Genomic DNA, 14514 nt, shown 5'->3' with positions numbered 1-14514 from the left:
AATCATGGTCCCAACATGGAAAACCATTGCATCTAATAGAGAATGTCTCATTTGCACCCCTGGTGGTGAAATCGATCTAAATTAGGGTGGTCCCAAAAAGGAGGGATTTTTCAAATTGACTGTGTGTCGGTTTTAAAAGTGCTCCCCCTCTGGTCAACATATGAAATAACAAGTGTGGAAAATTTGAAGTGCTCCCCCTCTGGCCAACATATGTAATGACATGTGTGTGTAAGTAATTGAAATGCGTCCCCTTCGGCCAAAATTAATGAAAAAAAAATATATATGTATATAGAGACCACCTGTAATAACGAAGTAAAAAATGATGATTAAAAACCAATTACAAACAACAAATACAAATAAAAATTAACTAAAAGCTTACCTTTTTTATATTTGCATAGTAAGTATGTATTATTTATGTTGTAAATACAAATCTTTGTTTATCTAGAAAGGGTGGTCCTAAACAGGTCTCAAGAAGGTAACAAATACAAGAGAGTGTGTGTGTGTGTGTGTGTGTGTGTGTGTGTGTGTGTGTGTGTGTGTGTGTGTGTGTGTGCGTGTGTGTGTGTGTGTTCTTGTATTTCTACCCTTCTTGAGACATCAACAAGGAAAAGTAGCTTCCATATGAGGAGGTGTGAACAAGTGATGACATAAATCATGGTCCCAATACGAAAAACCATTGCATCTAATAGAGAATGTCTCATTTGCACCCCTGGTGGTGAAATATATCAAAATGAGGGTGGTCCCAAAAAGGAGGGACTTTTCAAATTGACTGTCAATTTTAAAAGTGGTCAACATACGAAATAACAAGTGGGAAAAAAATTTGAAGTGCTTCCCTCTGGCCAACATATGTAATAACAAGTGTGTGTAAGTAATTGAAATGCGCCCCCTTTGGCCAAAATGTATTTAAAAAAATAAATATGTATATAGAGACATACTGTAATAACTTGAAGTAAATAATGAAGATTAAAAACCAATTGCTCTGTTTATTGCTGTTTTGAATGTTGCTGGGTCGGGTTTGGTTTTGGAATTGGATTGCATTGTTGTGGTGTTGCTGTGTGTTGTTTTGTTGGATTGATTATTAAAAAATAAAAAAACCCAATTACAAACAAAAAATTAAAATTAAAAAATTAACTAAAAGCTTACCTTTTTTATATTTGCATCGTATGTACTGTATATATTATTAATGTTGTAGATAGAAATCTTTGTTTATCTAGAAAGGGTGGTCCTAAAGAGGTCTCAAGATAGTAACAAATACAAGAATGTGTGTGTGTGTGTGTGTGTGTGTGTGTGTGTGTGTGTGTGTGTGTGTGTGTGTGTGTGTGTGTGTGTGTGTGTGTGTGTGAGCAGTGGCCAAGAAGTAACTTCTACATTCCTCAGTGTCCTAAATGTGTGTCCATGCTATTAGAAAAGTGTGGGATGATGGCACTTTTCACGATATCTAAAAAGACCTGGTGATGCCTTTTGCGCTTCAGTGTTTAAAGGTAAAAACAACTTGCGTGGGAGTAAATGTCGGTCACTTGTCAACGTCCATCTGTGGATGAATCATCAACATGTCTTGCAAACACTTTTGTAGCAGGTGTTGAGTTGAATGCAGCTGACTTGACAATGACCTGCTATTGACTGCGCCCTCTCGTGTCAGCCCGCAGCCTGCGTCTGAGTCCGTGGGAGAGCCGGATCGTGGAGAGGCTCATGACGCCCACGCTGTCCTTCCTCGCTCGCAGTCGCAGCGCCGCCACCCTCCTCAACAACAGCGACTCTTGTGAGTAACACACCCCAATGTGTCCTTCCCTAAATCCTGTTTGAATTACTTTTCCTCCGTGTGTATCAATGTATTTAACGATGTGTATATAAGTGCATGCACTTTCACAATCCCCAACCACATTAGTGTATCATTGGACATCATCAGGTGTGCTGAGGGGAATTATCCAATTTCACTTACCGTATTTTCCGCACTATTAGCCGCACCTAAAAACCACAAATTTACTCAAAAGCTGACAGTGCGGCTTATAACCCGGTGCGCTTTATATATGGATTAATATTAAGATTCATTTTCATAAAGTTTAGGTCTCGCAACTACGGTAAACAGCCGCCATCTTTTTTCCCCGTAGAAGAGGAAGTGCTTCTTCTTCTACGCAAGCAACCGCCAAGGTAAGCACCCGCCCCCATAGAACAGGAAGCGCTTCTTCTTCTACTGTAAGCAACCACCCGCCCGCGTAGAAGAAGAAGAAGCGCGCGGATATTACGTTTCATTTCCTTTGTGTGTTTACATCTGTAAAGACCACAAAATGGCTCCTACTAAGCGACAGGTTTCCGGTTCATGAAAAGACGCAATCTCTCCATCCGCACACGGACTACTATTTCACAGCAACTGCCTAAAGACTTTCAAGAAAAGCTGGCTACTTTCCGTGCATATTGTAAAAACAAGATAGCTGAAAAAAAGATCCGGCCAGAGAACATTATCAACATGGACGAGGTTCCACTGACTTTTGATATTCCTGTGAACCGCACTGTGGATACAACGGGAGCACGTACGGTGAATATTCGCACCACAGGGAATGAGAAGTCATCCTTCACTGTGGTTCTAGCTTGCCATGCTAATGGCCAGAAACTTCCACCCATGGTGATATTCAAAAGGAAGACCTTGCCAAAAGAGACCTTTCCAGCCGGCGTCATCATAAAAGCTAACTCGAAGGGATGGATGGATGAAGAAAAGATGAGCGAGTGGTTAAGGTAAGTTTACGCGAAGAGGCCGGGTGGCTTTTTTCACGCAGCTCCGTCCATGTTGATATACGACTCCATGCGCGCCCACATCACGCTGGTTTTTAATATATTATTAAAGTTTGACTGACCTATCTGACTGTTTTTTTGACATTCCTTTAGCGCAGTTAGATGCGGCTTATAACACGGGGCGGCTTATAGGTGGACAAAGTTTTGAAATATGCCGTTCATTGAAGGCGCGGCTTATAACCCAGGGCGGCTTATGGTGCGGAAAATACGGTAAGTGGTCCACAAAGGATTGTGTATTGTAATTCAGTTCACCAATTTATTTCGGACACAACAAACCATCTACACCAGGGTTGTCAAACTCATTTTAGCTCAGGGGCCACATGGAGGACAGTCTATTCCCGAGTGGCCCGGACTAATAAAACCATGGCCCGGACTGATAAAACCATGGCATAATAACTTAAAAATAAAGACGACTTCAGATTGTTTTTTTGTTGTTGTTTAAAAACAGACCAAGCACATTCTGAAAAATGCAGAAATCATAATGTTTTTTTACACTTACATGTTGTGGTTAACAGTAGAGATGTCTAATAATGACTTTTTTGCCGATATTGTCCAACTCTTAATTACCGATACCGAAATCAACCGATATCGATATATACAGTCGTGGAATTAACACGTTATTATGCCTAATTTTGTTGTGATGCCTCGCTGGATGTATTAAACAATGTAACAAGGTTTTTGCAAAATAAATCAACTCAAGTTATGGGAAAAAAATGCCAACATGGCACTGCCATATTTATTATTGAAGTCACAAAGTGCATTATTTTTTTTAACATTCCTCAAAACACGAAAAACAGTCGAAAAAACGGAAAATAACAGAGCTGATTTGACTCGGTGTTTGAGAAAATGGCGGATTGCTTCCCGATGTGACGTCACAATGTGACGTCATCGCTCCGAGAGCAAATATTAGAAAGGCGTTTAATTCGCCAAAATTCACCCATTTAGAGTTCGGAAATCGGTTAAAAAAAATATATGGTCTTTTTTCTGCAACATCAAGGTATATATTGACGCTTACATAGGTCTGGTGATAATGTTCCCCTTTAACTCAATCAATCTTGATTAATCATGAATAGATTTTTTAAATCTTTGATAAAGTGTACTTCATTAAAATTGTACACTAAACATGGGACTTGACCATTTTTTTGATTCATGCAAATGTTTGTTTTTAAACAGCTGAACACCAAAATGACTCAAACACTCTTTTACAGACACACAAACACAAGCATGCAGCGGGCAAGACATTTTCCACCTAATTCAGCCTATTAGTGCTCTCTCTTTCTCCCATTATGATATATATACATATTTATGTATATATTTACAGTATGTATGGCAAACTAGATGGAACGAACATCCTCCGAGACTGGTGATTCTGTCATTTTTTTGCCAGGGATTGTATAAGAAAAGTGTGAATTAATAATGAACAGTAAATTATGAAGGTGAAAATCTATAGAGGGATTAAAAATGAATGAATGAATAAGTTAAATACTAGAATAGAAACGTACATTTCGTAGATAAATGTTAAATATGCAGTAAAATATTAATAATAATGTACTGTAGAAAAATGCAGCGCTTACTCAAGTCTACCCCTTCTTTTTGTCTATTACTGATAAAATGTAAATAATAAAAAAAAAAAGATTATAGCAATTGTGGTGATTAAATTAAAGAAAAACAGAACAGAAGTGTGAAAATATTAAATAAAAATAATAAATAATAAAAATGGTAATTAATTTTTAAAAGTTTTAAAGGGGTCCTATTATACGATACCAACTCTTTTTAACCTATTGGTACCTGCTGTTGTGTATTTTGGACATGCATAATTCCAGTAAATAAAGTTTCCAAATATTTTTGTAGACTCCTGGAATCAAATAACTATATTATAATGTATTTAAATATACATAATATATGCTATATATTTTGTACTTTTCACTGTGGCCCTTATTTCTATTTTGTAATACCGTAATGGAGACTGTAATAAATGTTATTTTTAGACTAAAATACGCACAAATGGCCACCAGCCCGGACTTTACTAGATACCCCTGGTATGAATAGAGTTTAGGTCATAACCTGTTGTCCCACACTTTTTTTTTGCTTTGAAATGTGGTAGCTTTATTCATGTTAGGAATTAATACTAATATCGAATAAAAATGCCTAAATGAATAAAAACGAGTGTTTTTTTTAAAGAAAGACTACAGTGTTGCTTTTATAAGAGACTGGAGGTTTACACATAAACTATATTATAAAATACAAATTGTAAGTTGTTAAAATTGATATGTAGATATGATGTATATATATTTTATATTTTGCCAGGAAAATGTGCCCTAGAAGTTTTTGGTTTCATGTGAACTGCATGCATCCCTAATGTTTAACACCATCCTGCATGGTGTGTGTACGTGTGTGTGACTCGTGTCTCTGCATGTCCACATGCTACTCAGACTCTCACCACTGCTCCCGTTCAGCTTCAGCCAGCCCGCTCAACGCCTTCTCCCACCACCCGCACCAGAACTCCGCCGAGCGCTGGAGGCTCTCCTCCGCCAGCACGCCTGACATCACCCAGCGCCAACGGCAACGCAACTCCACGCCGGTAAGATGTGTGCTGTGGTGTACAATCACTAGTACTCTTTCTGATATCATATATTGAAGTAGATCACCTATTTACACTTGCACAATTCAACATGTCCAAAAGGGAGTTGTAAGAAGCAGAGTTGATTTAATCCTGATTTACCGTATTTTTTGAACGATAGGGTGCACGGGATTAAAAGGTGCACTGCCGATGAGCGGGTCTATTCAGGTCTTTTCATATGAAAGGCGCATTAAAGGGGTCATATTATGATTTTTTTCAAAATTTAAAACTAGAGATGTCCGATAATGGCTTTTTTGCCGATATCCGATATTCCGATATTGTCCAACTCTTAATTACCGATTCCGATATATACAGTCGTGGAATCAACACGTTATTATGCCTAATTTTGTTGTGATGCCCCGCAATGTAACAAGGTTTTCCAAAATAAATTAACTCAAGTTATGGAAAAAAATGCCAACATGGCACTGCCATATTTATTATTGAAGTCACAAAGTGCATTATTTTTTTTTAACATGCCTCAAAACAGCAGCTTGGAATTTGGGACATGCTCTCCCTGAGAGAGCATGAGGAGGTTGGGGTAGGGGTTAGCGGGGGTGAATATTGTAGCGTCCTGGAAGAGTTAGTGCTGCAAGGGATTCTGGGTATTTGTTCTCTTGTGTCCCGAAATGTGTTTGTCATTCTTGTTTGGTGTGGGTTCACAGTGTGGCGCATATTTGTAGCAGTGTTAAAGTTGTTTATACGGCCACCCTCAGTGTGAGCTGTATGGCTGTTGACCAAGTATGCTTTGCATTCACTTGTGTGTGTGAGTAAGTTGTTAAAATTGCGTGGGTTCCCTCCGGGTACTCCGGCTTCCTCCCACCTCCAAAGACATGCACATGGGGATAGGTTGATTGGCAACACTAAATTGGCCCTAGTGTGTGAATGTTGTCTGTCTATCTGTGTTGGCCCTGCGATGAGGTGGCGACTTGTCCAGGGTGTACCCCACCTTCCGCCCGATTGTAGCTGAGATAAGCTCCAGCACCCCCGCGACCCCAAAAGGGAATAAGCGGTAGAAAATGGATGGATGGATGTGTGTGTGAAAACCCGTAGATATTATGTGATTGGGCCGGCACGTAAAGGCAGTGCCTTTAAGGTTTATTAGTGCTCTGTACTTCTCCCTATGTCCGTACAGCGGCGTTTTAAAAAGTCATACATTTTACTGTTTGTAACCGATGCCGATCATTTCCGATATTACATTTTAAAGCATTTATCGGCCGATAATATCGGCTGACCGATATTATCGGACATCTCTAATTGCAATGGTTGGAATCTGCCCTTTTGCATGATATACTAGTTACTATGGTAATCTAATTAGTTACTATGGTCATCTAAGTCACAGCAGCTCAGACGAGGCACCAAGCAGTGTGGGTGGGGAGCGTTTCCACAGAGTGTTTCCAAAGCGGCCAGCCAGGGACAGACGCGGAAGGAGATTTTTACAACAAAGTGATATATCAGATTGTAGGTGGTAGAGATGCGCGGATAGGCAATTATTTCATCCGCAACCGCATCACAAAAGTCGTCAACCATCCGCCATCCACCCGAACTAACATTTAATCAAAACCGCACCCGCCCGCCATCCGCCACCCGCCCGTTGTTATATATCTAATATAGACGATGCAAGGCATTAGTGAGGTTATAAAGCTTTTGCCTGTTAAAGAAAGGAGACTGATCCAATGCAGCAGAGACATTCAATGCGTGCCACGCTGTCACGGCCCAGACGCACACCAGTGCGCAATCATCTGGGAGCCGCGCTGAGCGCACCTCCAAGCGCGCTCGCGCCACTCAAACTGCTGCAGGCAGCTGCGTTCTATCTTGTTTTAACATCCTGTGGCACTCTTCTGGGATCACGGCGGACGAAACTGCTCATGCTCAGGGCGTTTGTGGAGGTTCGGGGTTTTGCACAAATGTGATGCACCATGTTAGATGTCCCGGTTTTGTGACTGTCGTAGACATAAACAGCGTCGCAGCTCTTGCAAATCACGTAGCCAGCATTACTATCATCCTGATTTACAACCTCATAAAAACGAGTCCACGCTGAACTTTTCTGGCCTTTTTTTCCCCTGGTCTTTAGTATTCCCTTTTTTAGTTTGTCACGTATCACGTTTGCTGCCGGCGTTGCCATCTCTTTTTTTTTTCTTCTTCTGTTGTGGCATATGCTGCAGGTGCCTGCTCGTTTTTCGTATGTGGGTAACAACATTTAACTATGTATATATATTTCCGAATTGGTTTAACTGCCACACGCCTGAATCTATTTAAAATCTAATTTTTTTTTATTTCAACCGCCCGACCCGACCCGTGGATAAAATCAAAAAAATTTTTATTTCAACCGCCCGACCCGCGGATAATCCGCGGACTCCGCGGTTGTGTCCGCAAACCGCGCATCTCTAGTAGGTGGGATTTTTTTTTTTACCTTTCACGTTCATGTTTTGCTGTGTTTGTGGGTTTGGGGGCGTGACGTTCATATGCTGTCAATATTCAGTGTTTTATCGTTCATAGTTAAAATTGTAAATCCCACATTCTTTATTTTCATGTACATTCAGGGTGTCTCATTCAGTTAAAAAAAACAAAATTCCATTCCGTTTTTTCAGGCGGTCTGTCATAACATTTTTAGCTTTCAATCAGACATTATTGTGAGGTTTTGTATTAGTGTTCCTAAAAATAGATATACCGGCCCCCAGACACATTTTTTGCTCTAAATTTGGCCCCCGAGTCGAAATAATTGCCCAGGCTTGATCTAAACCAGGGGTGCTCATTACGTCGATCGCGATCTACCAGTCGATCTCGGAGGGTGTGTCAGTCGATCACCAGCCAGGCATTAAAAAAATAGTCCTAAAAATGAGCGATCATAAATCTTCACTATGACGTCACTTTCGTCACTTGATTGACATTCACGGCACCCGAGGGTCTTCTGAGATGACGCTGGCTGCTGCCAGCTCATTAAAATGACCGACTGGAAGGCGAGAAACACTTTATTTCAACAGACTCTGGCGCCGTACCTGTCGTCAAAACTCCAAAGACCGACTGCACAGTTGCACAATAAAAGCTCTGCTTCATCCTGCCTGCGCTACCAAAATAAGAGTCTCAGAAAGCTGGCGTGCACAAGCTAGCAAGCTACGGAGTTTGCCGACAATGTATTTCTTGTAAAGTGTATACAAAGGAGTACGGAAGCTGGACAAATAAGATGCCAAAAACCAACCACCTTCACGTGGTATTGGACAGAAAGGAGGACTTTTTTTCTCCTCCATTCGATAATGCGGACGTTATCATCACCACTGTCTGATTCCAATCAATGCAAGTCATCACAATCAGGTAATACACCAACTTATATTCTTGTCTTCATGAAAGAAAGGAATCTATATGTGTTAAACATGCTTGTATTATCTTTAACCACCTTAAGTTGTTAACAATATTAACTATATGTGTTAAACATGCTTGTTTTATCTTTAACCACCTTTAAGTTGTTAACAATATTAACTATTTGTGTTAAACATGCTTGTATTATCTTTAACCACCTTTAACTTGTTAACAATATTAACTATATGTGTTAAACATGCTTGTATTATCTTTAACCACCTTTAACTTGTTAACAATATTAACTATATGTGTTAAACATGCTTGTTTTATCTTTAAACACCTTTAACTTGTTAACAATATTAACTATATGGGTTAAACATGCTTGTATTATCTTTAACCACCTTTAACTTGTTAACAATATTAACTATATGTGTTAAACATGCTTGTATTATCTTTAACCACCTTTAAGTTGTTAACAATATTAACTATATGTGTTAAACATGCTTGTATTATCTTTAAACACCTTTAACTTGTTAACAATATTAACTATATGTATTAAACATACTTGTATTATCATTAAACACCTTTAATGTATTAACAATATTAACTATATGTGTTAAACATGTTTGCATTATCATTAAACACCTTTAACTTGTTAACAAAAACATATATTTCATAAATAAGTAAATATAAATTATATATATGAATGAGGTAGATCCCCACGACTTGATCAATTGAAAAGTAGCTCGCCTGCAGAAAAAGTGTGAGCACCCCTGATCTAAACCATAAATATATGGTTTCTTCCTTGAGTGGCAAGGGAGAGGTATAAAAGTCGAATAGCTGTTGGTTGAGTGGCTTGCTCAAAGGCACTGTCAGTTTGCATGTTAAGATAACTGCTGCTGGCCATAGACGTTTGCAGGGCAGCTCATTATTATTAATCACATACTGGATGAGTAGCTAAATGTCCATATGAGACGTGGGACTATCCCGATGAATATTAATGTCTATTCTCTGCAGTCTGGTAAAAATACATTTGGCTGAAGGCTGCGTCTTCACACTAACAGCAGAACGAACTCAGTGGGAGCGTGTAAAGTAGAAAGCTGCCAGCCTGAGGGCAAAGATACCCTCAAGGCTGACTTATAAAGTGTCCAAAATAGAAGGATAATAGGCAACTAATAAGAATAAAGAGTTCAACTTTCTTCAGGCAGTTATGAATATAACTGCATGTGATGCCGGGTGATTAGGTGGTGCTTTGATAATGACACACACTTTATTGTTGTCCTCTCGCAGGTTGACAGAAAGAAGAAAGAAAAGAAAGACAAGGAGCGAGAAAATGAGCAAGAGAAGAATGCAATCACAAAAGAAAGGGTACAGAAGAAAAGACAGACGGCGTCACCGACCACCATCACAAGGAGATCCCAGCCCGAGTCCAGGTAATCCAATCATGTCATAAACACATTTAAAAATATGTTTTAGTACAAACTTTTTTTGGTATGGATCCAATTCCAAGTACAGGACAGTAGATCCCCATCACTCACAGGGACTGCATCGTCATAAAACCATAAATAATGTCTATTTGTAATACTCTGGGAGCTGCTCTAATTTAAGAGGAATAAAAATGTTATAATTTTAACTATTTCTTAATAACTTTTACATTATAAGTGACTTTGGTTGAATGAGATGTGCTATTCTACATTGCAAAAAAAAGCCTATTTTTTAAGGGAAAGGTACAAATAATAAACATTAAGAAAATAAATTAATCTTTCACCCAAAATCTGCAAATTCTCGAGGGTTTACTTACGGTAAACACAGGGCGAGTATAGCTGATACAGACACCAATTTGGCCATTTTTCAGGATCTTAAATAACTTGGTGATTTTTTTTCCCCCTGTAATTTGTTGACCATGAGTATAAATAATCCAAATAGAAAACACCCCAAAGATTTTAGGCAGACAGAAAAAAATGTTTTAATATTTGTTTCAACAAACTTATTTGTGGACAATTTACGACATATAACAGAGCTGTTTGCAACTTTCTCAAATTTAACATTTTCAAACTTAGCTTATGTTACCATACATGTATGCATACATTCAGGTAAAAGCCAGTAAATTAGAATATTTTGAAAAACTTGATTTATTTCAGTAATTGCATTCAAAAGGTGTAACTTGTACATTATATTTATTCATTGCACACAGACTGATGCATTCAAATGTTTATTTCATTTAATTTTGATGATTTGAAGTGGCAACAAATGAAAATCCAAAATTCCGTGTGTCACAAAATTAGAATATTACTTAAGGCTAATACAAAAAAGGGATTTTTAGAAATGTTGGCCAACTGAAAAGTATGAAAATGAAAAATATGAGCATGTACAATACTCAATACTTGGTTGGAGCTCCTTTTGCCTCAATTACTGCGTTAATGCGGCGTGGCATGGAGTCGATGAGTTTCTGGCACTGCTCAGGTGTTATGAGAGCCCAGGTTGCTCTGATAGTGGCCTTCAACTCTTCTGCGTTTTTGGGTCTGGCATTCTGCATCTTCCTTTTCACAATACTCCACAGATTTTCTATGGGGCTAAGGTCAGGGGAGTTGGCGGGCCAATTTAGAACAGAAATACCATGGTCCGTAAACCAGGCACGGGTAGATTTTGCGCTGTGTGCAGGCGCCAAGTCCTGTTGGAACTTGAAATCTCCATCTCCATAGAGCAGGTCAGCAGCAGGAAGCATGAAGTGCTCTAAAACTTGCTGGTAGACGGCTGCGTTGACCCTGGATCTCAGGAAACAGAGTGGACCGACACCAGCAGATGACATGGCACCCCAAACCTTCACCCAACCATGCAAATTTTGCATTTCCTTTGGAAATCGAGGTCCCAGAGTCTGGAGGAAGACAGGAGAGGCACAGGATCCACGTTGCCTGAAGTCTAGTGTAAAGTTTCCACCATCAGTGATGGTTTGGGGTGCCATGTCATCTGCTGGTGTCGGTCCACTCTGTTTCCTGAGATCCAGGGTCAACGCAGCCGTTGGCATTCTCTCCATGAGCTTCAAGAGGTAGTCACCTGGAATGGTTTTCCAACAGTCTTGAACCTCTTGAAGCTCATCCAGGAGAGAATGCCAAGAGTGTGCAAAGCAGTAATCAGAGCAAAGGGTGGCTATTTTGAAGAAACTAGAATATAAAACATGTTTTCAGTTATTTCACCTTTTTTTGTTAAGTCGATGTTCCACTTCATACTTCGAACACAATATAAAGCACTGTACAGGTCTGTGTGTCAAATAATGAACATAATAAGGCAGTGATTGTCATGATCCGTGGTCTGGATCATGTTTTGTTTAGTTATGTTCCATACCTGCCAACTACTCCGGTTTTCCCGTAATTAGTACATCAACCTATTCCGGGTTACGGTTGCAGTGATAAAAAATACGGTTTTTCATTAATTAAAGAAATATTTTTTTTAAAAAGTTTTATTCACGAAATCGCGTAACAACAATGACAATCGACACTGCTTCCCGTAACTTCCTATCGAGCCATTCCGAATGCCATGCGCGAGGCTATTTATAGCACCGCTGCCAAGCACGAGGCACCAGTTGCCATTGTTTCCAAACGAGCGAACGATCATGGAATCAGCCGGAGAAAAATCGCAAACGAGTCTTAAACCGGAAAGAAAACTGCAGTCATTCCGTGAAGAATATTCAAAAGCCTATCCGGGAATAATTATCCGTTCCAAAAAGGGTGAAAACTACGCGAATTGCACCTTGTGCAGACAACATTTTTCGATCGGACACGGAGGAATTAGCGATGTAAAAGACCACGTTGGGACAAAAAAACACAAGTCTAATGCCGTTGCTAGCGATACAAGTGGAAAACTTTCAACGTTTTTCGTCGCCCAAACAGATTCTTTGGATGTGATAAATGCCGAAGTTTTATTTACTGAGGCAATAATTGAGCATGGACTTCCAATCGCACTTGCTGATCACATGGGACAGTTATTTCGGAAAATGTTTAACTACGTGCATAACTACCAAAATACAGAAGTATGTCCTTAATATTTTTGCAGTGCTATTTCTGTTGAAAAGTTCAAATGATTACATTAGAGATGTGATGTGCCACTTTTCAAGTGTCTGATGGCTTCAATTAATTTTCATGAATTTTTCATATTTTGAATTCTTTTGAAAGGCTTCCAAAAAAACTACATTTGAATTGTAATTCCATGCTATTGACAGGACTATTAATTTTAATGAAGTTAGCTTACCATGTTTACAGTATGATAATAATGACACCAATTTTTCTTTTAATGGAATTGTTTAGTACTGTTTTACCATTTGTTTACTGTAAAAAGTGTTTATACTGTTTATACTTTCAATGAACAAATTGAAGTCTTGTGAAAGGTTGACAGGATAACTGGCATTAACTGTCAAAATAATTTCAAACTATTGAAGTTAGCTTACAGAATAAACATGTCAATCAACCCATATGATTTTTGCTGTAATATTTTTGTTTTGAAAAGTCACTGTGACTGATAGAAAAGTGATGGTTTTAGCAACATTTTAACCTGTCTGAATGCTAATAATCATTTTGCGCTAGGTTTTTCTAATTTCAAAAGTTGGCAGGTATGATGTTCTGTTAGTTTTGGACTAACTAGTTTTGCGCGTCCTTGTTTGTTTTGTCACCACGGCGACTCATTAGTTTCACCTGCCTCATTTGTTCGGATCACACCTGTCGCTAATCATGAGATTATTATTTAAGCCTGCCTTCGTTAATCACTCGTCCTGGCTTCTTTGTTTGCGGTATGCAACTGTTACGTTGGTTTATTCCTGTTCTCGATTCCTGTGCTAAGTTGTTGCCTTTGCTTCCCGTGCGATTCGGCACGCTTCTCTTTTGTTTGTTTTCTGTCTTTCGCTATAGTGCATGATTTCTGATTAATAAATCGTCTCCTACCTTCACGTTTTCGTCCGGAGTTGTCCGTTTTGCATCCGGAGGCACGATCGCGCATAAAGATGCGACCCGCACGTGACAGTGATGGATCCAACTAGCTGAACTGTCCTCCTCATTTGCAGCACACACACACACACAGCAACAGCAACAACACACACACATGTCACTAACCCGGTGGTGCACTCACGGTGTGAAATGACAAAAAACTCCTTAACTTTAACAGCCAGGTTACCACAATGATGAGTAATCAAAACAAAATCCACTTTACCTCGTCGGTTAATCTTCCTGTCGTCCAGTGGAAGCGGGGGGTTGAGGCAGTGTCAACAACGCTGTGGATACTTCCTGAATGTATAGTAGTCCATTGCTATCTTTGGACTAATATTGTCAAGACGTGGACTATGGTGTGTTTGTTTTCCCGAGATGCAAGTAAAGCTGGACTGGTCATGGCGTGAAGGTAAATACATATTTGATATAATAATAACACTCAAAGGAACAAAAAGCGCGCTCAAGGCGGATGTACAAACTTGACTAACGAAACAAAAAGACTTGCACGTGGGCAAAAAAACTGTGAACAATTAAACAAAAACACTAACTGTGGCATTAATAGAAAAAACTTACTTGGACATGGCATGAAGTGCGCAGAGGTAATAATAATAATAATAATAATAATAATAATAATAACTGGGATTTATATAGCGCTTTTCTAAGTACCCAAAGTCGCTTTACATGTAGAACCCATCAATCATTCACACCTGGTGGTGGTAAGCTACTTTCATAGCCACAGCTGCCCTGGGGTAGACTGACGGAAGCGTGGCTGCAATTTGCGCCAACGGCCCCTCCGACCACCACCTATCATTCATCATACAATTCACCGGTGTGAGTGGC

At 39.4% G+C, this 14514-nt stretch overlaps 1 protein-coding gene across 7 annotated transcripts in view; it reads left to right on the top strand.

Annotated features, from left to right (window-relative positions):
* LOC133621217 (uncharacterized) overlaps nt 1–14514 on the top strand; it is a 147435-nt gene that overhangs the window by 107974 nt on the left and 24947 nt on the right. For 5 of the 7 annotated variants that reach the window (XM_061983185.2, XM_061983189.1, XM_061983191.1 and 2 more), the window contains 3 exons: nt 1640–1759; nt 5220–5368; nt 9992–10134. In XM_061983185.2, coding sequence (XP_061839169.1) covers nt 1640–1759; nt 5220–5368; nt 9992–10134 — 412 coding nt within the window. The remainder of the gene's footprint in view (nt 1–1639; nt 1760–5219; nt 5369–9991; nt 10135–14514) is intronic. The other 2 variants (XM_061983192.1, XM_061983190.1) reach the window with 1 other exon arrangement.

The sequence above is a fragment of the Nerophis lumbriciformis genome, linkage group LG21, assembly GCF_033978685.3.
Source record: "Nerophis lumbriciformis linkage group LG21, RoL_Nlum_v2.1, whole genome shotgun sequence".
NCBI classification, from domain to species: Eukaryota; Metazoa; Chordata; class Actinopteri; order Syngnathiformes; family Syngnathidae; genus Nerophis; species Nerophis lumbriciformis.
The sequence above is the reverse complement of the archived record's forward strand: the minus strand, read 5'-3'. Positions and strand labels throughout refer to the sequence as shown.